Below are 25,942 nucleotides of genomic sequence, written 5' to 3' on the forward strand. Positions count from 1 at the left end.
AGCTTTGAAGGTTTTTAACCTTACAGAAATGAGCAATGTTTGAAGAGACAGACATGTTTAGCCTAATTTGAACATTAAAAAATCTATAAGCATATTGGAACATCACTGGATATCCTATAAATATGCACATCTTTATGTAACAGTTAAGAAGTAGCAGAAACTTTGGCATTTCTGTTATATGCTTGTCATTGAATCACAAAATAAGCTGAAAATGCAATTTTAGTACAGCAGTAGATAAAATTTAAGAAGTTATGTCATGTTGGTACTAACTATGAAACAAAGTTCAAAATCTTTAGCTGAATATAAAAGGTTCTGTAAAACAACTCCATTTGCTTTTTTTCCAATCTTTGATCCAACAGTCTTATACAAACCTTCTGTTGCTGAAACCAATCCTGACTATCTCCCATTTTTGAAGAATTGAGAAAAAGGATTCTTTGTGTGATTAATTATTCTAAGTCATGAAGATAACAGATAGTTAAATCTAGGCAATGTGATTCCAGAGCATTCTTTCATCACTACACAAATTAAAATAATAATTGTACCTATATCCTAAGTTGGTTTGATGATTAAAATTTGTAAAAAAAAAAAAAAAAAAGTCATGTCTTTGAGATTTTTCTAAGACCTAATGCATTCCTAAATTTATTTGAGTTATTTAGCCTGTGCAACTAAATGCTTTCAATATGTGTCTTTCATTTTGAACATCACTCCTAAATCAGAACACCCAAGTATGCTTTTGTTGAAAAGTTACAATACTGGTATCCTCCCCATTTTCTCTCTTCATGAAGTTTTAGTTCTTAAGCAGTACTTAATTTGTCAGATAAGGGAGGAAAAAGAAGAAAGGTGCTGGAAGGAGAGGTGAGGTGGGACAGAAGTGACTAATGGGGATAAAAGAGGGTTCTCAAGGTACTTGAAGGAGCTGGAGGAGAGAGATGTATGGTGGGTTCTGTTGCAGATCCTATTGGGTTTCCATCACCCCCTCACAACTCCTGCAAGAACTCATTTTAAAACAGCTGCTTTTATTTATTAAATATTTAGTTGTCTAGTTGTTTATTTATCCCTAAGGTTTAGTTGTTTGGAAGACAGAGTGATAGAGAGAAAGGTAGAACACAGAGAAAGAGATCTTCCATCCACTGATTCAGTCCCAAAAGGCCATAATAACCAGGGCTAGGCCAGGGGGAAGCCAGGAGCCAGAAACTTCTTCCAGGTCTCCCACGTGGGTGGAGCATTCGAGCCACCTTCCATTGCTTTCCCAGGGGCAATAGCAAGGGACTGGATTGTGAAACAGCCAGGTCTTGACCAAATGAAATGGCAGTGTCACAGGTGGCAGTTTAACTCAGTATGCAGCTATGCCAGCCCCACAGTTACTTTTAAATATCTTACTTGCATTTCTAATGTATTTTCCTGAATGATTATAATTGGACAATTTATGTAATTTCCTTTTTAGAGTCAAGAAATTGGAGGATGGCTATGAGCGATGGAAATGATTTTGTGGTTCTGAACAATGGCAGCATCACAACCAGTGCTACCGACCCTCATCCCCTCACCCCCTGTGATGGAGACCTTGCAGCCCAGCAGCTTACATCCAAAGAAGCAACAAGAACAAAAGTGAGTCCAAATGGATGCCTGCAACTTAATGGCACAGTTAAGTCATCCTTTCTGCCAGTAGACAACCAAAGAACACCTCAGATGTTATCCCAGTGCTGCCATCATTGCCCATACCATCATCCTTTGGCTAGCCATAACAGTCACCAAGAGTGCCATCCCGAGGCTGGCCCTGCAGCACCCTCTGCTTTGGCCTCGTGTTGCATGCAGCCACACTCAGAGTATTCTGCATCTCTGTGTCCAAACCATTCACCTGTGTATCAGGCCACATGCTGTCTTCAGCCTTCTCCATCCTTCTGCCTTCATCATCCGTGGCCTGACCATTTTCAGCATCAGCCCGTGCAACAGCCTGTGCAACTCACCAGTGTCAGGTGAGTGCTGCCGTTTCACATTCTACTAGTTCCACAGGAATGTTACTGCTGGTGTTTATTTCCCTGAGGAGAAGAGAGCAAACTATATGGGGGGGGGGGGGACTTAGAAAATGCACATTTTATGAACTGTGGGAAGCTATAAAATGCAAATGAAGTAATAGATCTGTTTTATCCATTGACTGCTTAGTTAACTTCTCCCTTCATGTCTGCCTACAAACTGGTTGGAAATCCCTGATAGACTTTGAGTTATGAAGTTTAATAAAAAGTTTTATTATTAGTAGTTGTAGTTATTATACCATGGGAGACATATATGTAATAATGTTACTTAAAAAGGAGTCCCTTATTTGCTATTATCAGTTGTGGCCAACCTTTATGAAGCCAATCGATTGTTCATGCTTCTGAGTGACTATGCTTGATTTCTGTTCATGTGGCAGGGATAACTGATATGTTCCAATCATGTGAAAGCAATAGTTATTTTTATAGTAGATGAAATCCCTCAAGTTGAAGTGCAGAACATTAACAAGTAGTTTGTAAAGCAGTTTTAGATCTTTATCACTGCCGATCCTTATCCCAGCCTCAGCATATGGTTTTGTGTGTATGTGATTTTCAGGTGATTTTCCATAGTTGCTTAAGTTGCACTTGCTGCAGGTAAACATTGATAATATATTTTGATGTGCTGTTTTACTTGTTTCTATAATAGAGTTTTTAAAACAAAATTAGAAAACATTGTTTTGAAAGTTAGAATGAATTTATGCATGCAGAGAAATATAGAGATGTGAAGTATAACTTTAAATCAATTTTGACTACAATGTATGTAAGTAGTATAGTCTGTATCTCAATCTGATGGACATTTCTATACTCCAAAGAGTTCCATCATGTGCCTTCTCAGTCATTCCCTCTCTTTCACCAGAATCAGTTACTGTTTTGAGTTCTATTGTTGTAGACTTACTTGCTCCTAGAACTTTCTGTAAATGAGATGTCATAGTTTGAGCTCTTTGTGTCTGGCAATTTAGGCCTAGCATGTTATTGCGACTCCTCTCACTGTTGTGGAACTTCTTTATCTTATTGGTGAGAAGTGATCCATTATATGCCTTCACTGAATATACTTTAGAGAGAAATCCAGAATAGATTAAGTGATAAAAGTTTTTTTTTTTTTTTCCTTTTATCAGGTGTAGAATGCTGTGTCTTTCTCTGTAGTTTCTGGACACATTTGCCATGTTGAGTTCAAGAGCCTTTTAGTTATAGAAGTATGATAAGAAGTTTCCTAATTCATCATAGTTTCTTCCAAGAAATGCCCTGACAAAATTATGCTGCATCTTGAATTAAACTGTGGAAAAAGCTTATATATACATAGGTGTGTGTTATCTATGTGTGTTATACGTATATAATCATGAGTATAGATGCAGTTTAAATCATAAATTATATGGATACCGATTACAAGAGAAGACTACATTTCAGTGTTTACTCCTCTTTGAAAAATTCACAAGGCATTAAAACTAAGAAAATACCTAGTTCTTTCAGTATGGCAGATTGTGCCAAGATTTTCAAGATTTTTACTTAGTATTTCTCATTGACCAAATTTGAAAGGAATGAGAGCTCTGTGTCCACTTCAATAGAATGGCATTAAAAACAAGTGGATGAAAAACTTTAAAAAAACAAATGGATAGGCATGCATGTCCATCCTTGGGCCCAAGGAGCTGCAGCAATCATGGTGAATTTACTTTATATTGTGTGTAAACTCTGATTCATACACTTTTCCCTGGAGAATATATCCTTTGATGTTACCTAGACTGAAAGAATGATGAAAAGCTAAAATAACCTTCCAGAATAAGGGTGTGCTGTTTGAAAGGGAATCAACACACAACAGTGTAAAGGCTTTCATTGAATTATAGATGCTCATGTTTTTCAAGTTATTGTGCTGTGAGGTTCCAAACAAATTGGGACTTTTTAACCTTTGACAAGGTACAAGCTTCTAAGAAGGGGGACAGGAAAGCAATCAGGCAGCTATGATATTGTCATAATACTACCATCGGGGCATACAAAGGGATGGAGAGAAATGGAGGGGGGGCTGGCTTACAGATAGTGGGAACAGTTTTTCAAAGACTCAGTAGGCATTATGAGCCCAACTGCAGCATAATTCAGTAGAGCTAGACCCTGGGAGAAGAGAGAGTAGCAAGAACGGTGAAACCAAATCCTAAAGGGCATTGGAAATTACATTAAGGAACTCTCTAGATTTTATTCCGATTTCACTGGCAAGCCATTACAGGTTTTGTTGCACATGTGGTTTTATTTTTTTTTTTATTGTGGTAAAATGTATGTAACGTAAAATTTACAATTTTAATGTATGAAGTTTGGTGAAATTGAGCACATTCATATTATTAAAACCATCATCATTACCATCTATGTGCAAAACTTTTCAGTCTGAAGTGAAACTATCTACCCATTAAACAATAACTCTCCATTCTCCCCTCTCTCAGCTCCTGGTAACCACCATTCTACTTTCTGTTTCCTTGAGTTTGACTGTTCTAGGAGCCTCATGTAAGTGAAATCCAGTAGTGTTTGTCCTTGAGTGGCTTATTTTATTTAATGTCTTCAAGATTTAACCATGTCTTAATACATATATATTTTATCCATTCATCCCTTGAAAAATACTTACACCTTTGGACTGGGGGAATAATACTGACGTGAATGTGGCTATGAGAATACCTGCTCAAATCCTAACTTTCACTTTTTGGGGGAATGCTCAAACCTGAAATAGAATTCCTGGGTCATGTGGCAATTCTGTTTTTAATTTTGAGGAACTGCACTAATGTTTTTTGTAGTGATTGCACCATTTACATTCTTATCTCCACCTACAACTTGCAGTGTTTCCACATCCTTACCAACATTTGTTATTATTTTTTCTTGTTTTGGGATATGCCATGCTCATTGATACAGTATTATAGATTTTTAAGCAGAAAAGAGGCATGGCAAAGTTTACATTTTAGAAGGATCAATCACTTGCATTTGTAGGGAGGTGATTGTTCTGAGACAGGACTTTTGTAGATAGGAAGATCATGAAAAGGCTTTTTTTTGCAGGCCTTCCAAGGAGAAATGATGGCAGTTTGGATCAGGATTTAGAATTAAAACCTTCTGGAGAGATTTAGGAGGTAAAATCTCCTGGATTTGCTAAAGAATTAGGTCTGGCTGGTGGACCATGATGGGAGGCTACAGTGAACCATAATGACTTTCAGTTTCCTAGCTTGAGCAACTACTTAGGTAGAAGGAAGTGTCATCCATTAATACGAAGAAGACAGGAAAAGGGCACAAAGTAAACAGAGGTAAGGCTTTGAACCTCCAGATAGGACTGGAGAGGGAAAGTAACAGTGTCCTTAAGTTGTGCTGTGGACAAGGCACTAAACCAAAATTTTTAAGTCCCTTTTCCTAATCAGTAAATAATCCACAGACACCAATGTAGACATGGCTAGAGACACTGTGTGCATGAGAGCAGGACAGTTTGAAGGAGTCCACATGAGATGTTCTCAAAAAGAAGTTCTGAAGATGAGGATGTTGTATGATGCTTCACTGTCTTTTGTGCCTATTATCCTAGGCAGTACCAAAAGGTCATGCTGACCAGTCTCTTCCAGGCACATTAGCTCTCTAAATCCCTTTATTTTCTTAAATTGTGTTTTAGAACTTCTGTAAAGCCTTTTTTATTGATAATATTAAAGCATAATGTAGTGTTATGCAATTACTGCATAAGGTGGATTGTGATCTCTCATTATTTTAGTGATCTTAAAGGTCTTAAAGATCTTAAAGCCATCTTAAAGGTCGATGACACTAGAAGTATAGAGATCAAGGATTGAAGTGCTCCCAGTTCTCACTGCCATTTATAAGGCAAATGAAAATGAAAGAAAACTTTGACCTAGCCTGTTTGCCACTTCCATTATTGATATTGCCATGACCCTTTTTCTCTACTTTCTGTAATATAGTAGGCTCAATTTCATCCTTAATTTTCAACCAGCTAACAGATCATTCTGTAAGTTTCATTATTTCAATCACCTATGTTTGATTTTTTTGTATTTTGCTTTTGAAGTTCTCTTTTAATCTTCTGGTGTATAGAATTAAGATAATGGAGAAGGTCACATTTAGTATGCCCTGTCATAATTAGCAGATTATATTTCATCTTAGAGCTTTAAGCTTTTCGTTTATACATTGATGTCCTCATACCCATTGCTCAGCCATTAACTGGCTAATTGAGAACACCAACAAATGAAAAGATGGGTGTTTCTCCCTACTGAGAGGTATATTCCCTTTTATTAGGTTTGTTTATTTCTTTATTCGTCCATTCATCCAGTCAGTCAGTTATTTGAAAGGCAGAATGAAAAGAAAGGGGGGAGGCAAAGAGAGATCTCCTATCTAGTAGTTCACTCCCAAGTTGCCCACAGCAGCCCAGGCTGTGCCCGGCTAAAGTCAAGAGGCCAGAACTTCATCCAAGTCTCCAGCATCAGTGGCATGGATCCAACTACTTGGGCCATCATTCACTACCTTCCCAGGTACAGTAGCAGGAAACTGTATTGGAATATGGGATACGAGTGTCACAGTATTCCTCTAATCTACCATACCACGATGCCTGCTTCAAGACAAATTTTATACCAGCAAGTCCTAAACTTAGCTTATCATCAGAATCCCTGGGAAGTTGGGATGTAAGTAGAATGATATAAAAAAAAAAGCAAACATTTCTTTGTGGTATAGGCAATAAAAAACTTCACAAGCACAAGGTAGGCAGGATCCTGGTAAGGTCCCTATAGGTGGGTGAAATTAGGAACCATCTAGCTAAGAAGAATAGAATTGGAGCAGCACTTACAGGATAACTAGAAGTTAATAAAGGGACATGAAATTTTGCAGAAAATTTTAAGGGGAAGGCTTTAAAAAATAAAAGCATATTTAAGAAAGGGTAGATTGCTAGATGAGAGGGTTGTTAGGGTGGTCAGGAGAGAAAGACTTTCCTAATTCTGTATCCTAAATGCAGTTGCAGTCCGATTATCTGAAGGGCTGTATGGTAGTGATCTGTTTTTCTCCTAAAGGGAGCTGGAAAAGGCCTTTGAGGAGCCAGTCACATTCCACTTGGGTTTATTGGATTATTCATTTGGGATCTTCTTATTGCCATATTAAAGTGACAGGGTAATGGTATTATTGTGCAATTAGTAAGGAGTTCTCCATCCAAAAATAGCATACCAGATTTCTAATCTAAACTCTATTTATAATTTAGTGTTGCAAAGAAACGCTCTCAATGGCCACAAAGGTTTCCATAAATGATACTTGGCAGAGCCACCGACTCATCATCATGATAGGGAATCTGTGATGTTCTTGGGGACCTGCCAAATGCATTTTATTTTTCTGGAAGTGATTGCATAGACAACAAGTCACTTTGAATGTTTATTGTGCACCCTAAAGAATTAGAGCTACACAGGATGAAGAGTGCTTGGTTTACAGGGGACTGTGGACACCCTTCCCCTCCAGCATTAGCTTAGCCTGTTAAAGGTAAACTAAGCATTGCCTTTGCTGCCCTATACTCTGTGACTATTTTTCTCTTTCTGTTCTTTCCTCTTCTACTTTCTGACTTCTCAGAGGTTTGGTTTTGTTTCTCCTAAGGACATTAATTTCTATAAAGGAGCCTCTTTGTCTTATATATAAAGATTTAGAATTTTAGGGGAGGATGTTAAAAGAGATAAACTCTACCACTTGAAAGCTTGTCCTTTCACTCACTTGATATCACAACATCTAGGAGTAGGAGTAGACCACAAGTATCATTTCCCAAGGTGTGTTACTTCATTGTGTCCGGCCTATTGTGACCCACCGTGTCCTCTCTTCTCACTCATTCTGAATACTTTATCATCAGCATGACATGGCCTTGTGTTAGCACAGAATCCAGAGTTTCTGCTTTTCCCAAATGCTTCTGTAAGATGTTACAGCAGTGAATGGAGAAAGTGTTGGTTAATTGGTTAATTGTTCACTTACTATACTAAGTACCTTATGTGTACTTACTGTTAGGTGTTAGACATAGAAGTTAAAATTGCGAGCATGAACCTGACATCAGGGTATGAAAGTGATGTGAACAAGACATTTATATATTAGCGTGGGCTGACCACAGGCTAATTGTTGGCTTAGATAAGTAGTATTGTCTGAATTAACTGCTGTATTTTCTGCAGCGTAGAAGAACACAAGTACTTTTGCAGACGGTAGGTCTGGCTTCTGTATTAATACAGAAAGAAAAGCACATCTCAGTTGTACAAATCAGTTCTGACTCTTTCTTTTAGCAGTAGTGAAATAATCGTTTGTCTTTATTTGCTGACATAAATCATTACTTCTCTAGGGCTACTCGGCAGGTGGCTTTTGCAAGAAGGAATAAACTGCTTTCTATAGACCTTTGCTACTCAGTAGAATCTACTAACATTACAAATTTAGTTCTTCAGTCACACCAACCACTGTCAGCAGGCAGAGCTAAATGGGATTTGTGGCTACCATTTTGAACAGCACAGATATGGGACGCTTCCATTCCTGTAAAAAGTTACTGGGCAGAGCTCTATGAAGACAACAGAGATCCCTCTTCAAACTCTGTGGCCCAAGTGGAACTTGTGTATCATAGAGAAACAGCAACATTTGACAGTGGATTCCCCTTTCATAAATGTGCTTCTGGTTTGGAGTTTAGTTGCTTTATACTTTATTTAATACGTAAAAATCCCTTTTCTTCAAAAAATGTAAAGCAGCTTCATTGTATTACAATTGTGTGCCATGTAGGCAATGTTTTTCAGAATCTTCTTGAGGCCATTTATTACATCCTGCAAAAGGCACTGCACACCATAGTCAGATCAATTTAAAGGCAAATGTATCCACTTACTCAACTTAGAGTTGCCTGGGGTTTTTGTAAATGGATATAAAATACAAATATAAAAACAGAGTTTTTCTCGAGGGTAGATAAATACAGCCTCCCTCTCAAAGCAGTAATTGGTGCTACTTCATAATCTTCACTTTCTTTTGTCAGTCATCTCTGTTTTCCTCACTGCTTAACATGACACAGTGACACCATGAGCTTTGGAACACATACGACATCTTTGAATCCTGGCTGTACTGTTGACTAGATTTGCGATTTTAGGTAAATATTTAGTCTTTCTCTCTCTCAGCCTGTAAAAAAATGGAAGAAACAGCAGCTATCTTGCCCTTAACAGAGTACCTGGCATCAAGTAGTAATCCCCCCATCTTCTCCATTTTTGTTCCATTTATTCTCTTCTGCTTCTGTTGTTGCTTGCTACCTGTACTTAATCCTGCTGGCATTGTTTCTGAAATAAAGCAACTACTGACACATGGTTTGAACAAATATGTGATGTGTTCTTCTTTATTCTTTCTGATAAATGTACACACTTTTATCAACCTGGAGGAAAGAATTGGGAAGGTGTCACTAATTTGACTTCTGAAAGAGGAAAAAGGAATATTGAGACCACATGGGTCTTTTCTGCCTCAACTCAGAGCCTTTGCTTTAAAAACATATATATATATATATTTTTTTTTAATTGGAAAGGAATATGTACGGAGAGAAGGAGAGACAGAGAAAGATCTTCCAACCTTTGGTCCAATCCCCAAGTGGCTGCAACAGCCAGAGCTAAGCCAATCTGAAACCAAAAGCCAAGAGCTTCTTCTAGGTCTGCTATGTGGGTGCAGAGTCCCAAGGCGTTGGGCCATCCTGTGATGCCTTCCCAGGCCATGGGTAGGGAGCTGGATGGAAAGTGGAGCAGCTGAAATACAAAAGGGTACCCATATGGGATGTTAGTGCTTGCAAGGTGAGAATTTAGTTACTAAGCCATCACTCCAGGACCTTTTTAATTTTTTTCTTTTCATTGAAAGAGAAAATTAAAGGGATGTGGGAGGAGGAGAAAAAGAAAATGAGTGAGAGAGAGAGATCTTAGATTTGCTGTCTGTGCCCCAGATGGCTACAGTAGCCAGCACTGGGCCAGGCCAAAGTCAGTATCCAGAAGGAGCTTCTTTCAGGTCTCTCATGGGTGGTGTGGGTCCAAGAACTCGATCATCTTTGACTGCTTTTCCCTATTCCATCAGAAGTAGAGCAGCTGGGACTAATTGGCCACTCATATGGGGGTTCCAGCATCACAGACAGCAGCTTTATGTGCTGTGCCACAATGCCAGCCTCACAGTCTATGCTTTGTACAAATTATATAATCTGATTATGATCGTTAGTTTTGGAAGTCTGGTAAGATTTCATCTAGATTTTACTAAAACCACCATTTGCTTCTACATTCCTTAAGGTGGTCAAATTAACTTTCTTTGAAAAAGTTACAATGTTTGTTAAACTTAGAATGTTCTGAGCATGCTTGCCAATGTGTTGGTTTGGTGGTCAGATTGACTATTTTATTAGTAGAACTTGCTTTAGCATTTTCCTTCATATTATGAAGGCACAGATTTTAGAGTGCTATGCTGCATGAAATTCACTGCGCTGAGTGAAGAACTTCAGAATGTGAGCCTTGCCCATGAGTTCCAGGGTTGGGGGATCCAGCGGAGCTTGGGTCACCTGCACTGAATATCAGGGTCCGCCTACTAGGTGAGTGCCAGGTTTGTGAGCCCGTGGGGAGGGAAATCCAGCAATGCTTGGGACACCTGGCTTGGGTACTTGGACTTGGCTACAAGAACATGTCCTATTTAATGCAAAACGTGGAGCAATGGACACAGGCCCTGTTGTAAAATGAGAATATGGCAGCACATTTGGTGCTGTAACAGAAGAAGGAGAACAGAACAAACTGGATAACTACCCCAAACAAACAATGACAGCAAAATAATTGTGGTGAATGGAGCCAATTGACATTGGGAGGATGACATCATGCTTGAATCAGTGAACTCGGTGGTATTTCAAAACTATCCAAACTACTTGAATAGAACTCTCAGAATATGTACACATTGAGACTCTGAGTTGATATAAGGTGGTGGTTCCTCATCCCTGGGTACTGGAATGTGTGGAAAGTCATGAGTGGTTTCCGCTTTGTCTTGCCCCTTTCCCCAGAAACAACAAGAAGAAATAGCAAATTTGGAAGCAATCAGTTCACATAGTTTCCCCTAAACCTTGATCCTTCTTACCCTGATCAACCATGTAATTATTATTAAAAAAATAAAGTAAATAATAAAAAAAAGAATGTGAGCCTTGGTCATAGTTGGCCTTAATGATAAATGTCAGGAAACAATGTCCCCTTGTTTTATAAAATGATTCAGTATAATAGTCTGGAATGAGGTAAATGTGTTATTATTTAACCTCTTTCCATAATACCACATACTTGAGAGTGAAGAGGATAAAAAAAGAAATGGCTCAAGTTTTCTCCTTTTCCTTTATAGGTTAAAATGATTATAAAAGGCTGTAAGATAAATGGCATACAGCAAGATTTAATAAAAAGACATGGCTGTGGTCAGCCACATCTTTAATTCTAGGCAACTGTTATCACCTAAAATTTTTTTTTCAGACTTAAGTAGATTATTATGCTTAATTTAGAGTAAATTTATAGAACTTAACATTGAGAGGAGGATTTGGGGTCAGCACTGTGATATAGTGGTGAAACCTCGGTGTCAGCATCTCATATGGCCACCTGCCGATTGGAGTCCCAGCTGCTCTCCTTCTGATCCAGCTCCCCACTGATGCACCTGTTAGCATTGAAAGGTGATCCATCCTGCACCTGTGGGGGAGGCCAAGAAGAAGCTCTTGGTTTCTGACTTTTGACTGACCTATCTCTGGCCATTGTGGCAATCTGGGAAATAAACCAGCAGATGGAAAATCTTTCTCTTCTCTGCTCCTCTCTGTCTCTTTGTAATGCCTTTCAAATCAAATAAATCTTAAAAAAAAAAGAAAGAAAACTTTTTGATTGCTTTACTATTTTGTGTTCTTTTTAGTAAAATTGACTATAAAATTACATTTTCAAAGTAAAAAACAAGTTAAGTTGACCAATATCTTGAAGTTTAAAATATATCCAAGTAGGGAACTATATTGTGGCACTGGGTTTGAAGCCACTTCATATGACACCATATGTGAATAGGCACTGACTTGAATTTTGGCTTTGTCACTTTTGATCCAGCTCTCTTCTGGTGGCCTGGGAAAGCAGAGAAGGATGGCCCAAATGCTTGGGTCCCTGAACCCACATCGGAGACTGGTTCACTTCCCAGATGTCCATAACAGCAAGGGCTAGGCCAACTGAAGCCAGAAGCCACGAGCTTCATGTGAAAAGCTTGGGCCCAAACACTCGGGCCATCTCCCTCTGCCTTTCCCAGGTGGAACTACCTGCTGTGCCATAGCACAGGCCCCAGTTTAAAAAAAATATATAAGATCTATTCATTTTTACCATACCTGAGTTGATCTGAAGTCAGGATCCCCTTCTGGGTCTCCCACATAGGTGAAGGATCCCAAAGCTGTGATCCATCCATCCTCCATTGCTTCCCAAGACATACACAGGAAGCTAGATGGGATGCAGGAGTAGCTGAAACGTGAACTGCATCCAAACAGGATGTTGGTGCTACAATGTGGGGGATGAGCCAGATGGGCCATCATTCCGGCTCCAATTAAAAAAAAAAAAAAAAAAAAAAAAAGGACAGGAGGCCTGCAGGAGCCAGTGCTCAGGAAAAGGTGTGCTCAGGAGCAGGGCAAGCATTTCTTTGTGTTAGAAGGCCAGAGAAGGCAGCACAGGGCATTCACCTTGTTGGACCTGTGAAGAACAATGTGCTATAATAGGACCAAGGCAGTTGCTCTTCCAAGACAGCAGATTTTGAATATTGTGTAATCAACACAGAGCATTTACTGAGTATTCAGTTACTTCATAGAATGTTTAGCTCTGATAACGTTCATGCACAGATATCATCCTAATTTTGTTAAACCATTTTAAAGTGATTTATTTGAGAGAATAAGAGAGAGATGGAGGAAAACAAAGACAGAGAAACCAAGAGTTCCATTCACTAGTTCACTTCACAAAGGCTCACGATGTCCAGAAATGGACCAAGACAAAAGCCAAGAATCAGGGATTCGATCCAGGTCTCCTGAGTGGGTGGCAGGAACACAACCACTTGAACCATTACCACTGTCTCTCAGAGAGGCATTATCAGGAAACTGGAAGCTAGAATAGCTCTGGAAATTGATCCCAGGTATTTCAAGGTGGGGTGCCAGCATGCCAAGTGTAGCTTTATTGCCAGGCCAAATAGGCACGTTTTAAGCCGTCTTTTGTACTCTCTTATGTTCCTAGGGCCTAGTGATATTTCTGGTACTTGGTAGACACTCAAAAAATTAATTAGTGAATTGAAAAAATAAGCAGCAATCAAATCCTTATACAGAGCTTGATTTTATGAGGTGATGATATAATAATGAAAATTAGGCAGCACTGATTTAATGTAATGATATATTTTTGAGGTGATCGGATAAAGTTTCAAAGACCTTGTTTCTTTTAATATGCTGCTGCGTCATTGGTGCTCAGATGTTTCTTTGGGGATACTTCTTCCTATCCTCAGGATTTCACTGCAAATTCATTGGTTTCTTTTTTGATGGTTTCATTGGTGATGAGAACAAAGAATAAAAGATACGTATGCAGACCCTTGTTCTCAGAGCTTCTGAGCTGCTTTTTTGTTTGATTTCTAGACTTCTTTTTGAAGGGAGAGATGGGACAGGGCAGGAAGACTGTGTACCCCAGAGAGCTTGCCAGGTATCGGCTTTCTGTTTGTTCAACTCTGGTCAGCTCCGAGATGGCTATTGCATTGAGGCAAATGCACTCTAAATGGCCTTATAAGCAATCAACACATTTTAAAATTAGTGGGTGAATCCTAAATTCCTATTAAATAACTGGGCTTTTTTTCTTTGTTTTTGAATTCAGAAGCCAGGATAAAATGAGAGACTACAGCCCAGTTTGATGCCTTATCTATGTGAATTAGCTGAGTTGGTTGATTTAGTTAAATCAGTTTCTTTCTCCTGTTTGAATATTGCAGAGCTCTGAGATTCAAGCATGATGCTTTCTCCAGGAATGTAAGCAATGTACTGCTTCCAAACACTGTTTTGTTGTGTCTGGTAAGAGGCACGGGTGGACAATTAGCACATTCATTTCTTTGGACCCTATTTGTGTGTCTGTGGTCACTTAGGCCTGCCCACCTTCCCCTTCCTAAAACACTGCTTTCATTATGTCACTCCTCTGCTCAGAAGTCTTCCAATTTCCTCAAACTCCTTGACCTGGCACTAGAAGTTTCCCTTTAAGGGAGAAAGTGTGTTTTCCAGAGGAAAAAGGGTAGTTCAGGGAGGAGGAGACTTGTAGCTCTGGAGAGGAGCAAGATGACAGATCTCCATGAATAATGAGATCACTCTGCACTCTGTGTTTGAGAACTTTAAAAAGAGAAAATAGCTTCTTTGCCTCTACCTTTATAAAATGTGGAACTTTAATAGACATATTTTTTTTCCTCCCAGTCAGTATTTTAGGCATTAGTTTTTTAGGTGCTAGTCTAGAACTTGGCTTTTTAGCTGTCAACCATGGCCTACCAAATGGGCTGGCAGAAACCTGAGTCATTAAGCAATCCTAGGAAAGGTTTATTAAAACACAGCATTTGATTGTTGTATTTCCCTCTAACACCTAGAATGAAACCTACATTGAGTTCCATATTGTAATGATTCTTTTTCACCTCCTTACCCCTGACCTCCTCCCAAAGCTTAACATTCTCAGGGAGGAATGTTAGTGTCTGTGAGTGTTTTGGCTTCAGGATTGTAGACTTCATTCCAGCATTCCATGCTCTTACGTTAGTTAAATTTATTAAGACTTTTCTGGCTTCCTTAAGAGCTTTCTTTGGCTCTCTTATTAATGATTATTATTCACATTTTATTAAGAATACTGTATACCATACCCTCATGGAGCCTATTTGGTGCAGGGCTCGCAGCAACAGTCTAGCATGGAAAGGTTTCAGTTTAAGGTAAGTACTTTATAATTTAGTGCACTTTTAAAATGTAACACATGGTGCTGTTTACCAGACAAATGTAACTTCATTGGCAAGAGAGACTATTTTCTTTTAGTCAGAGCTACCTTTTAACTATTTTAAAGGAATTTTAAATTAATTGATTGTGCTTTTCAGAATTTTAATTGTTTTAAACTATTTTCTTAAGAGTGACACAAAAAATGGGGGCAAAGGGTATTCTTAGATCCTTCTTTTAGAGTGTGCTTTGTACAGGACCAGAGCGATATGGTGTTCTGACCTTTCATACTGCCCCTATCTGTTTCTGCTAATAAGTGGCAGAGATAAAATGTGTATAAAATGACTTTCCCATACTCTGCTTCTGTCAGCTTTGAGTGAACAGCTGTGCTTTTAGTGATCCACTGAGCTTTGGAACTCATATTCAGGAGAAATAATTATGTAAGACAAAAAGGACACCCAAGACCTCCCTCTCCCTGCCAGTCCTACTGTTTTGTATGAGGGGATCCAGAAAGTTGATGGAAAATGTAATAGAAAGGAAATAGAAGGACCTTTGTTGTGGCATAGCAGGTTAGCTGCTACCTGTGCCATCAACGTCCCTGTGGATGCTGGTTCAAGTCCTGGCTTCTCCACTTCCAGTCTAGCTATCTGCTAATATGTCTGGGAAAGAAATGGAGGAAGGCCCACAAGCTTGGGCCACTGCCACCCTAACAGGAGACTTCAATGAGGCTTCTGTCTCCTGGCTTTGGCCTGGCCTAACTCCAACTATACAGCCATTTGGGAAGTAAACCAACAGATAGGTTCTCTCTCTGTGTCTCTCTCTTTCTTTTCCCTCTTTGTCTCTTACTGTCTTCCTTTCTGTCTCTTCTTCTCTACCCATCCCCCAACTACCCTCTCCCTCTAACTCTGGCTTTCAAATATATAAATCAATCTTAAGGGCGTGGAGGGGAGAAGGAAATAAACTAGAAAAAAAGAAAAATGAAAACAAATTAATTTTAGTGCAAAAACTTTTTGAAATTAATATATAATTTTCATGAACTTTTTTGAAGACCTGTGGTATAACACAATTCCTTTCTTTCTGACTGAAGTAAAAAAGTAGCATCCTTTCTTCCTTGTTTTTTAGAAAGTGGCTCAACTAATAGCCAAGTTTTTTTGTTTGGTTGGTTTTTTTTTTTTTTCAACTTAAGTTGGAACTGAAGCTGTTAGACGAAGGTCTAATGTGTTCCAACTTCTGTGGTGATTTGGAACCCATATAGGGGATCCACAAACATGCACAGAACATGTTTTCTTTGTGACACGTAGAACTGTCCTCGTGGGCTAGGGATGCAGTTACTAAAGGAAGTCACTGTTAAGCAGATCCAGGGAGCGTGCAGCTTTGCTGTGTGGCATCGTCCTTAAAGAGGTGATTTTGTCAAGTATTTTCTCTTGCCAGAAAGCTTTGGTGGAAATGGAGGATTTATAACTATGTACTTGTAATACGTTTTGTTTGTTTTAATCTACAGTCTTTCACCATAAATTCTTACAAATATGCTTAATGTCTTTGGGGGAAAGTTGCAAATTATTTAACAACTAAATCGGAGGCGAGGCCTTTCTGGTTTTTGTTTCCATTTAATCAGTAGCTACTGAATGCTTCAGTAGGATTTACAGTAGATAGAAATAAGAGACTGCAAAGGAAATTCAGCTGGAGAGTTGCTCGTAAGATTCCATAAGATTCCATCAGTCACTGAAGTCTTAAAACTTGTGCTATTTTCCTCCTTAGACTGATTCTTGTCAGTTATAAAGAGAATATAAATTTATATGCTTGAAAGGCTGATATTCATTATTGAAGACAGACATGATCATAATCACAAGTTTATGTTTGTCTTAAACACATCCAATATAGTTTTAAAGAAAATTCTAATATACGTGGTTTTAAAATTACTTAACTTATCCTTAATCAAAATAATTCCACGATTTTTTATTTAAAAGTCACAATTTTTAAAAAGTTTTAAAAAGCAATGTTTCGCTATTGTAAAGTAAGTCTATACTATTAACTAGACCGTTGTAAGTTGCCATCAGGGTTTTAAAATGGGAAGAGATGAGCATTTTGAAATGGTATATTTTATCTTCTCTCAGCTGCAGACATATGGGTTTTGTGTAAAAATATAACCAGCTATGAATTGCCTCTGCATTAACTATGTACTTGCCTGTGTTTGGACATGCAAGCAGTTAAGAATATTTAGTTTTTCCTAAAATAAAGTTGTAATTTTGGTAACATAATGTTTAAATTATTTCCTAATATACTATTATACACATATCTTGTTTATTTAATTTGTGATTTTCATAACAAATTACCTTTGAAAGAATTTTAATAAATTTTACTATTGCTAAAAATATTCTAAACTATTCTATAATTCTGAATAATAATATCTATGTAAAATTTTAATTATGAAATATTCATGTACTTTACTGTGTCATAGGTGAAGAAAACGAATGTTTATAGCATAAAGTCATAATTAAAATTTATGACACTACTAATGTTTTATTGAATCCTTACTAAATGTTAGGCATTGTGCTATATTTTACAAGAACTCGTTGATTTAATTCTGAAAAGAACTCAAAGAATTCAGAACTATTAGTGTTATCTCTGTTTTATAGGTGAAGAAATTAAATTTTGAAAAAATTTAAGTACTTAAAATATTAATTAAATAGTAGTAAGGGTAAGGCCTGGAATTAATTCCAGTTTGGCCTGATTTCGAAACTTTTGTCTTATGTTGTCCAAGCTACTCAAGAATGATTTTTTAAAAGATTTATTTAACTTATTTGAAAGGTACAATTAGAAAGAGAGAGAGACACACACAGAGAACGAGATCTTCTATCCATTGGTTTATTCCCCCAAATGGCCACAAAGGCCAGATCTATGACAGATCAAAGCCAGTAGCCGAGCTTCTTCTGGAGAACAATCTTTTTTTTTTTTTTTAAAGAGACTGTAACCTGTGTTCGTTTCAGCAGCGGTTCAAGAAGCAGTTGTCAGGTACGTGCTATGTAGTAAGCACAGACAGTTTCCTTCTTCAGATCATAGAACTGAGATCACAGATAACCAGATAGCTGCAAGGACAAAGATGCTATGTCGTGGGCTACCGTGGTCATTGTAAATTAAGGAAATAGCATCCTCCCAGGGCCCTCTTGCATGTACCCTTAGGAAGAAACTTACATGGTTTCTCCACATCACTTATATTACATGCATCTTGTACTGAAACACTTTACCTCAAAAAGATACACAGTAAGTTGGTTGAAATGCTGGAAGGAGTAAGTTTTCCACATTTAAAGTGTAGTTTACTTTTTAGAGGAATTGTCTGAACTGGATTCTCTCTGATAATAGGAGCCTGAAGGTTGGTTACTTGTGGGAGCAAAACATGATTATTTGGGATGCTGGAAGCATGTCATATGTCTTGGTCTTTGTGGTGGTTTTGTAGATGAACATATTTGCACAAGTCCAGCCAATTCTTCACTTTAAGTCTGTGGCTTTTACTGAAGAGCTGAGTGAAATTTGGATGGTGTACAAGAATGACCTAAGTGATTTAAGAGTCCTCCCCTCACCCTAAAACTTTCCCTCATCTTCTTGGCCAGTTTTTGTGCAGAAGGCAAGGATAGTACTATATTCGTTTTTGTATTCCTGGTCTGGTATAGGAGAGACAATAGAGGCAAGTGGAAGAAAGGTGTCAGTTTCTTTTCAGGGCTGGTGTGCCCACCTGCTCATAATAGAATTTCACAAGAAACCCAACTCCAGTCTGAATTGCCACCTTGCTAGTCACACATACACACACCTCAAAACACTCATGGAAAATTCGCAGTATGTTTTTAAGTCCATTGTCCACAAGATTGTAAAGCCTTTTGTGATAACCTTGGTTTAAAGGTAGCAAATGGAAAGTAGAATAGTTTGTGCCATAATCACTTATTGTACATATTTTACCTTATTTGCTTTCTCAGTAACATCTCTCTTAGACTTTCTTCCTGTTTTTGAGAGCAGAAATTGTGTTTTTTGTTTTTTTTTATCTCTCAACAAATGCTTAGTGAATTGGAATTTTTAGGGTGGAGAAGAAATGACAAAAGGAATGATTTAATAATGTTCGGAAAATAAAGGGCTCTCCTTCAGCACCCCTCCTTAGGGAAGGTGGTAACACATCTTTCCTATCTCTCTTGTCAGACAGTAATGATAAGAGTAAGCCAAGATTGTAGAAAGATTTAAGCTTTCCATATGGAAGAGCCAAATTTAAGGTCAGGAAGAAGGAATAGAAAGTGTGATTTGAACATTTATGACAAGAGAGAGCCCTTTGCGTCTACACACATATGTGTTTTTTTTCTCCCTCAACCTGTGACATAAGTCAAGTTGGGAAAATTTAATTTGCTCAGTCGACTTGGAATTGAATGTGAGTTTTCTTTGTAAGAAATATGTCTGCACAAAGAAAGCATTTGGGAATCTTGCTGCAAAACTGCGTTTGGATTTCATAATTTTATGAAGTTGTTCTAAATGACCTAAAACACTTGTAAAAGTTACTTTAGGATCTTTGTCCTGCACTATAGCTTCATATAAATATATTGTGGAGAACTAAAGTTCTTATATTTTGTTGGGGTCCCATTGAATCATCTGTTCCAGTCTTTCAATAACTGAAGTTGTTTTTAAGTTGTAAATACAAGAGTATACTATAAACCCATTAATTCTCTGAAGGATCTTGTAAATATTCTGTACTGAGACCTGCCTTTAACAAATTAAGCAGTCTGATTCTGTAGAAAGAATGGGTAGTCAGATCAAGGAATACATTAAGTTAGATGAACAAATTCCAGGGTGTTAAAACCTTAATAAAGTAAATCCTTTCATAACTGAATGGGCTCCTGACTTCCAGCTAGCCCCTATATATTCAAATGAGGCCAAAGTAAAATTCCTTATTTATAAGCCAGGAACTCACAGGCAACCCTCTTTCAGGAAGTGAGGAGCCAGGAAATGGATCCTCATGATCTCATTAATCCTTGAGCCCAATTCCCAACATCTGGCCAACAAAATGAATACCTGGTAATTAAAAGGTTTCTGTTGCTGCTGTTACAGTCCCAGAAAGACCAGTCAATGTAATCAAAACCAAGTAAGAAATGATATTAGATGTCATCAAACTACATCGCCTCTAACAGGACACATTTGGTTAGTTCAGTCAGACCCTGGAAATTCAATCCCCAAGCTGCCTGAATGTATCGTGATTAGCCCACTCTTCTCACAATATTGCACGCATGCCAAGTATTTTTTTGAAATAATTTTCAGATTCATTGTTTCCTTTTAAAACAGAGCTTTGCAGAAGGTTGTTCATTGAAGCACACCAAAGTAATACAACTGGCTTAGGTTATTCAGAAAAAGGAATAGGCAAAAAGTAATGTCAGGACTGAGGATGACTCTTTAACCATCAAAATGGTCACAAAAATTACAAAGAAAAATTATTACTGAGTACATGTACAAAAAGATCACGTTGAAATTATACCTCGAACTAGAACAGTGTTTACCACAATTATACCATTCCATAACTTTAACACAGAGAACTTAAAAATAAATAGGAATGATATATGTTAAGACATAAAGTAATGTAGTAGCATGAATTACAGTTGCATGATGTGTAAAAACAATGACAAATAAGATGCAATATTAAATGGCTACTGAATTTTTGTGTTAATTCTATTGGAAAAGCTAGTTTAAAGTGATAATATGGTATGCCTTCAGAATGACCCCAGAGGTGGGTATGCTCAGTGTCTGTGGTTAAGCGCAAAGGAAAAATCACTGAAAGGAATAGCTAGGAAGAAGCTGTAGAGGGTTTACTGTGTCGTAAGGGGATGGGTGATTGTTTTATTCTTTCATAATATTTTGCATGCTTCAGATTTAGCAAAATGAATGTATTCACTTTACAATCAAAAAGCGAAACCAACTTTGTAACAAAATGTATCTTTAAAATTAAAGTTTGACTTTGGAATAGACGAAGCATTAAATGAAAAAAGACTGTCAACGACAGATTTTCAGAATTAAAAAAGAGAGAGAGAGAGAGAGAGAGAGAGAGGTTGTATCCTCCCTTTCTGAGATGGTAGATGGGAAACCAAAGGTGCTTTTGGAAATAGCCCCTTTCACCTGAACACTTTTCCTGTTGTGCTGGCAAAACCCCTCAGACAAAGAAAAAAAATCCTCGGGAGTCCTGACCAGTTCACACCATGAGCATCTTTGCTCGGCCACATCACCCTCTGCAGCATGGTTCTGCCTTGGTGAGCACCAGTGCAGAGGTGTGTTGCTGATATTGGCCGGCTCGGCAATCTCCTGGTCCGTGTGAAGTGAACAGGTGGAGAACTCTGCCCCATCCTTCTGCCAGGCATTTTGGAGCACTCTTTTTTATTATACCATTTAGCCACTTAAAACATCTGTCTGCCTAGCAGTTTACATAAAGAGCCAGCATTATTTCTGAAAGCATTTTAAAGCTATTTCTTAGCTGCCTTGTGTGGGGATCATTTTTATGAAATATTCAAGTGAAGAATGTCTGCAGCATTGTGATTAGAGGAGCGTTTGCCCTGATGGTATTGAAATACTTCCCAGGAGACCGAAATATGTGCTGACTTGAATTATCTAAAATTCCACAGGAGACTGCAATAGAATTTCACAGCAGGGAATAAGCTTCAAAATAATTTAATTCAACTCTCAATTTTACAGATGAGGAAATTGAAGCCAGAGAGGTTAAAACCCAAGATTAACGCCTGGTTCAAAACAAGTCTTCCGACTAACCAACTTGGTGTTTTAATTCCTTACCTTTAAAACAAGTGCCTAAATTATTGTCACTCTTAGGTATCATTGGCACATGTAATATTTTTTGGAGTTGCAGACAGAATCTACACTATCAATAATCAATTGCAACTTTAAATGAACTTAAAGTGGTAGCCTGGTTGCCCTAGTGTTGAAATTTAACAAGGCCATTACCAGAGCTTGAGAACGTGCAGGCCTTTGGCAATGGAGATTTTTTCCCCTTTTCTTTGGAAAATTTCTCATTTGTTCTCACTCTGATTCTTTGTTGAATTTTTTTTCTTTCATTAGTCTAAGACTTTGGCCATGAGGAACCCTCTTTCTGACCGATATTACCTTTATAGAAACTGACTGTGTTGATTGACCCTTAGAAAACCTTTGACCCTTAGTTATGAGATTTTAACATCTATGTTCAAAAATGAACATGAGAAAGTTTAGTTAAAAAAATCGATTTTGCCATATATTGTTCTTGAAAGCATAACTAAAGAATTTCTGTGGAAATCTAAGGAAATAGTATTTCCTCCAGGCCAGTAAAATGAAGATATCTCAACAGCTGCAAGGCATTGGTTACACTGTTGCAATTCATTTTGATACAGTGGATTTTTATTGTTCTTAAATCGCCCTTCCAATTTTTTTTTTAATAGCAGGTGTGACTTCTAACCTTCTGAACTCAATTTTTATAGTCTTGAGTAAGTTTGTAAAGGCAAAGTAATATAGGAAATGAAGAAAATTAATCATGTTTCTCATCAATTTGAGATTAAATAATCATTATCACATTTTAAAAAATATACATACTAGATAAACTGGAGATAAACAATGTTAAGACAATGTAATAGAAAAGGTTATGAACTACATATTTAAGCTTTTATCTTGTTACTAAATTTGAGATCTGTTTTCAGATATAAAATAAATGCATAATTTAAACTTTCAGAAATGTGAATTACCCTTTCAGAGGTCACAATTAATGCACAAACTGTTATTTATATAAATTTGTATCATACATAATGAAAATGTCAGGAGGTTTTTTATGAATAACAGTTCACAAATTTTTCAATGAGAAAGTTTGTGTCTTTCTCTTATTAATAAAATAACAAAATACATTTTGAATTCAGCTTCACTTATAATATACCCTCAATATTCAGATTATTCTTCTGCACAACCTCTTTGTATTGTTATCCAAATTGTTGTTTACTTAATTCATTAGGCACTGCTACTATTAGATGAACTAAGATAGGATATGAAACCAAGATATGATAAACAGCATTAGGCATTTCTAATTGTACCAAATATGTCATTAAATGCAAATATTAAACAGCATTGAATATGGAACTTTACCATGCAATTTTAACTAAATTTTTATTTGTTTTGAAACATCACCAAAACTTTTTCCTTAGAATACCATTTGCAAGGTTAGTTTAAAAAAAAATGTGAGAAATGGAACTAAACGGTAAGTTCATTTTGCTGCAAGAAATTTTGAAATTAAAGCATATGCAGACTTTTTAAAAAGTTCATGGAAAATATGTAGTATGAAAAAAACTGTGCATGAATTTTCAAGATTTTTTTAATCAAAATAAACTTAGCTCTTACTTCCATTTTCCATGAGTGTTTTGAATCCTGCTTATAAATTTAGGACAACAGTTGCTTGTAATTTTGATCTATGGGATTCTCATAGACTTTCTGAATCATTAAAGGGAAATTAAAATTTTTCATGTTTTTTCTGTCACCATTCTCTACATAGGTCAAAGCAATAATTCCCCATCTCTTTCTTTTAGTGCTTCCTTTCCTAATTCACCTTACACATTATCCACACATTGGCTCACCTAAACTTATATTTCAGTCACCAGGTCTTTGGCAGTTGCATGTTTCTAAAACCCACATTGACCCTCCTGCTTCCCTCAAAACAGTCCTAATCCAGGAAGATCCCTCTTCCATATTGCTTCTTAATAAGCCCTGGTTTGTGCAGCTATGTGAAGCTGTCTTGCAGAGATGATGTTTGATACTCTTTTTGGTTTCTTTTCTACATGCATCCCATTTATCTAAAACTTATATTCTTTCATGACCTGGTTCAAATTCTACTTTTTAAACAAAGTGTTTATATTTATTATCATTTTATTGGAAAGACAGAAGGACAGAGAGGGAAAAAAGCATCCAATGGTTTCATTCCATGAATTGTAACATCACCCAGGTTTAAGCTGGAAGCCTGGAAAGGGGGCCCCCCAGTACTTGAGCCTTCATCTGCTGCCTCCCAGCAAACATGCTAGCAAGAAGCAGAACTAGAACCTGGACTTGAACTCGTTCGCTCAGATATGGGAAGGGGGTATGTGTAACTGCAGGGCCAAACACCTGGGTGAAATTTCACTTCTATTTTCAGGTTTCAGGGGCCATTCTCAGGACTACTATGGACACTGCTGTGTCTCTGTTTGCTAATTACTTAGTGTTTGTACAATACCTTTGAATTCTAATCACTTTCTTAAATTGTTCTCTAGTTGTTTCTTGTGTAGAGGTCACATTTTCCTGGCATGTGGTCTGAGGCAGTGGTTCCAGCTGTGACTGTGTAGGCTGTATTCCAAGGCGTACTGAATGAAGCAGGTCCTTTGGGAGTATTCCGAGATTTACTAAGCTGCCCAGGTGATTCCAATGATCTCATTACTTGGTCTCAGTGCAATCAATATTTGAATTGAGTAAAATTAAATATAAATTTTGTGTTCGGTGCATTTTGGTTTTAGTTTGCAAATTAGCGGACTGTATATACTGCTGCTGATTCTATCTGGACTATAGTTACCTAGAATTCCTCACTCTCCCCAAACTATGAGATAATTTTTTAAATAAAATGTGATTATTCCTGTCACATATGTATAAATGGATATAGGTGAGTTACCCTTGGTAAAAGCCCCTGTCACTTCTTATTAATTATACAGCTATTCCATGAACATAGTCTCAAGAAGAATTCCAGCACTGAAGTAAAACTCACTGTTGATTCCTTTTCCAGTCCTTTTCCTTCCTCTTTGGCATACATGTCTGTTGGTTTGCCACATCCCTTTCTGACTTTCTGAGAGATATTTGTGTACTTTTTATTCACTTTTCTTTTTTCCCATAGCTATGATGTGAATTTTTTGGAAACTTTTCACTTTGTCTCAGAATTCTTTCCATGTCAGTCAATGTGTATGGATGCATATTCATGAATATTCTTTCTGTGCAATGTGCCATGTGTGGATGGATCATCATTTATTTAAGCATCCTTCTCTTAATGGATGGACTCTAGGTTGTTGTTGCTTTTTCCCCTTAAGTGGAAATCACATCTTGGTAAACATTCTTGCATATACCCTCTTGTGCCCATGTACCATTTGCTCTTAAACAAAAAGCTCTTTTCATGGCGCTCTGCCTTCCGTTTTCTGTTGTATCTTACAGCCTGTATTAGTGAAAAGCTTCTCTTTTACAGATGTGATAGTAATAGAGATAAATTCAGAAAACTTAGATTTCAGTTGGTGTATGATCCTGGGTCTTTTTCTCCTCTTTTTCATGCTAATTAGAGTAACTTTTACAGTACCTTGTAGTTCAAAAAATATTTTATTCTAGTTAGGCTTGTGGGCATAATGTCATGAGTTGTAGTTACATACTCAAACTGTTAGTGCTGTCTGAATTTTGTAAAGCAAATTATAAAGTTTCCAAGAGACTATAAATAAAGGTTCATTACATTTTACTCCGCATGAGTCTCCTGCATTAACTAAATAGAATTTCCAGATGAAAAGTAGTAATAGTAGTAATGGTGGTAATATATTTTTTCTTATGGGGAGTGCTCAACAGCTTGCAGAAAGTTATTACCTATATTATCATCAGCTCATTTTAAAATATTCTCACAAATTCTGAGTAATGAAAGACCTTGCTCAAGATCATACAGGTAATAAAGTTCATAACCCAGGACTCCACCTCACATCTTTTTTATTTATCAATTCACTTTTCTCTTTATAGACAGCTTTCTTATGTATTTCTTATGTATTTGATATGTGTTACATGTATGTTTATTTTGCTCTCTAAATGTTAGAACTGTACTCCCAATCTCTTCCTCCCACTTTCTAGTTATTTTGCTTAAGAATTAGTTTGGTATACTACTCTGTTCAGTTACTTCTAGCTGTGAAGATAACCAGCACTTTTGAGGCAACCTCTCCTTAGCATCCCGGAAATGCATTACGCAACTAGTGGTGGTTATTGTTATCCTTCA

At 37.4% G+C, this 25,942-nt stretch overlaps 1 protein-coding gene across 1 annotated transcript in view; it reads left to right on the forward strand.

The window, feature by feature from the left end:
* The window catches only part of DISP1 (dispatched RND transporter family member 1), a 148,505-nt gene that overhangs the window by 95,177 nt on the left and 27,386 nt on the right, over positions 1 to 25,942 (forward strand). The window contains exon 3 of the mRNA XM_040985726.1: positions 1,445 to 1,973. Coding sequence (XP_040841660.1) covers positions 1,462 to 1,973 — 512 coding nt within the window. The 5' untranslated portion in view covers positions 1,445 to 1,461. The remainder of the gene's footprint in view (positions 1 to 1,444; positions 1,974 to 25,942) is intronic.

This window comes from Ochotona curzoniae, unplaced genomic scaffold (genome assembly GCF_017591425.1).
Source record: "Ochotona curzoniae isolate NIBS_2020 unplaced genomic scaffold, NIBS_Ocur_1.0 contig_430, whole genome shotgun sequence".
NCBI classification, from domain to species: Eukaryota; Metazoa; Chordata; class Mammalia; order Lagomorpha; family Ochotonidae; genus Ochotona; species Ochotona curzoniae.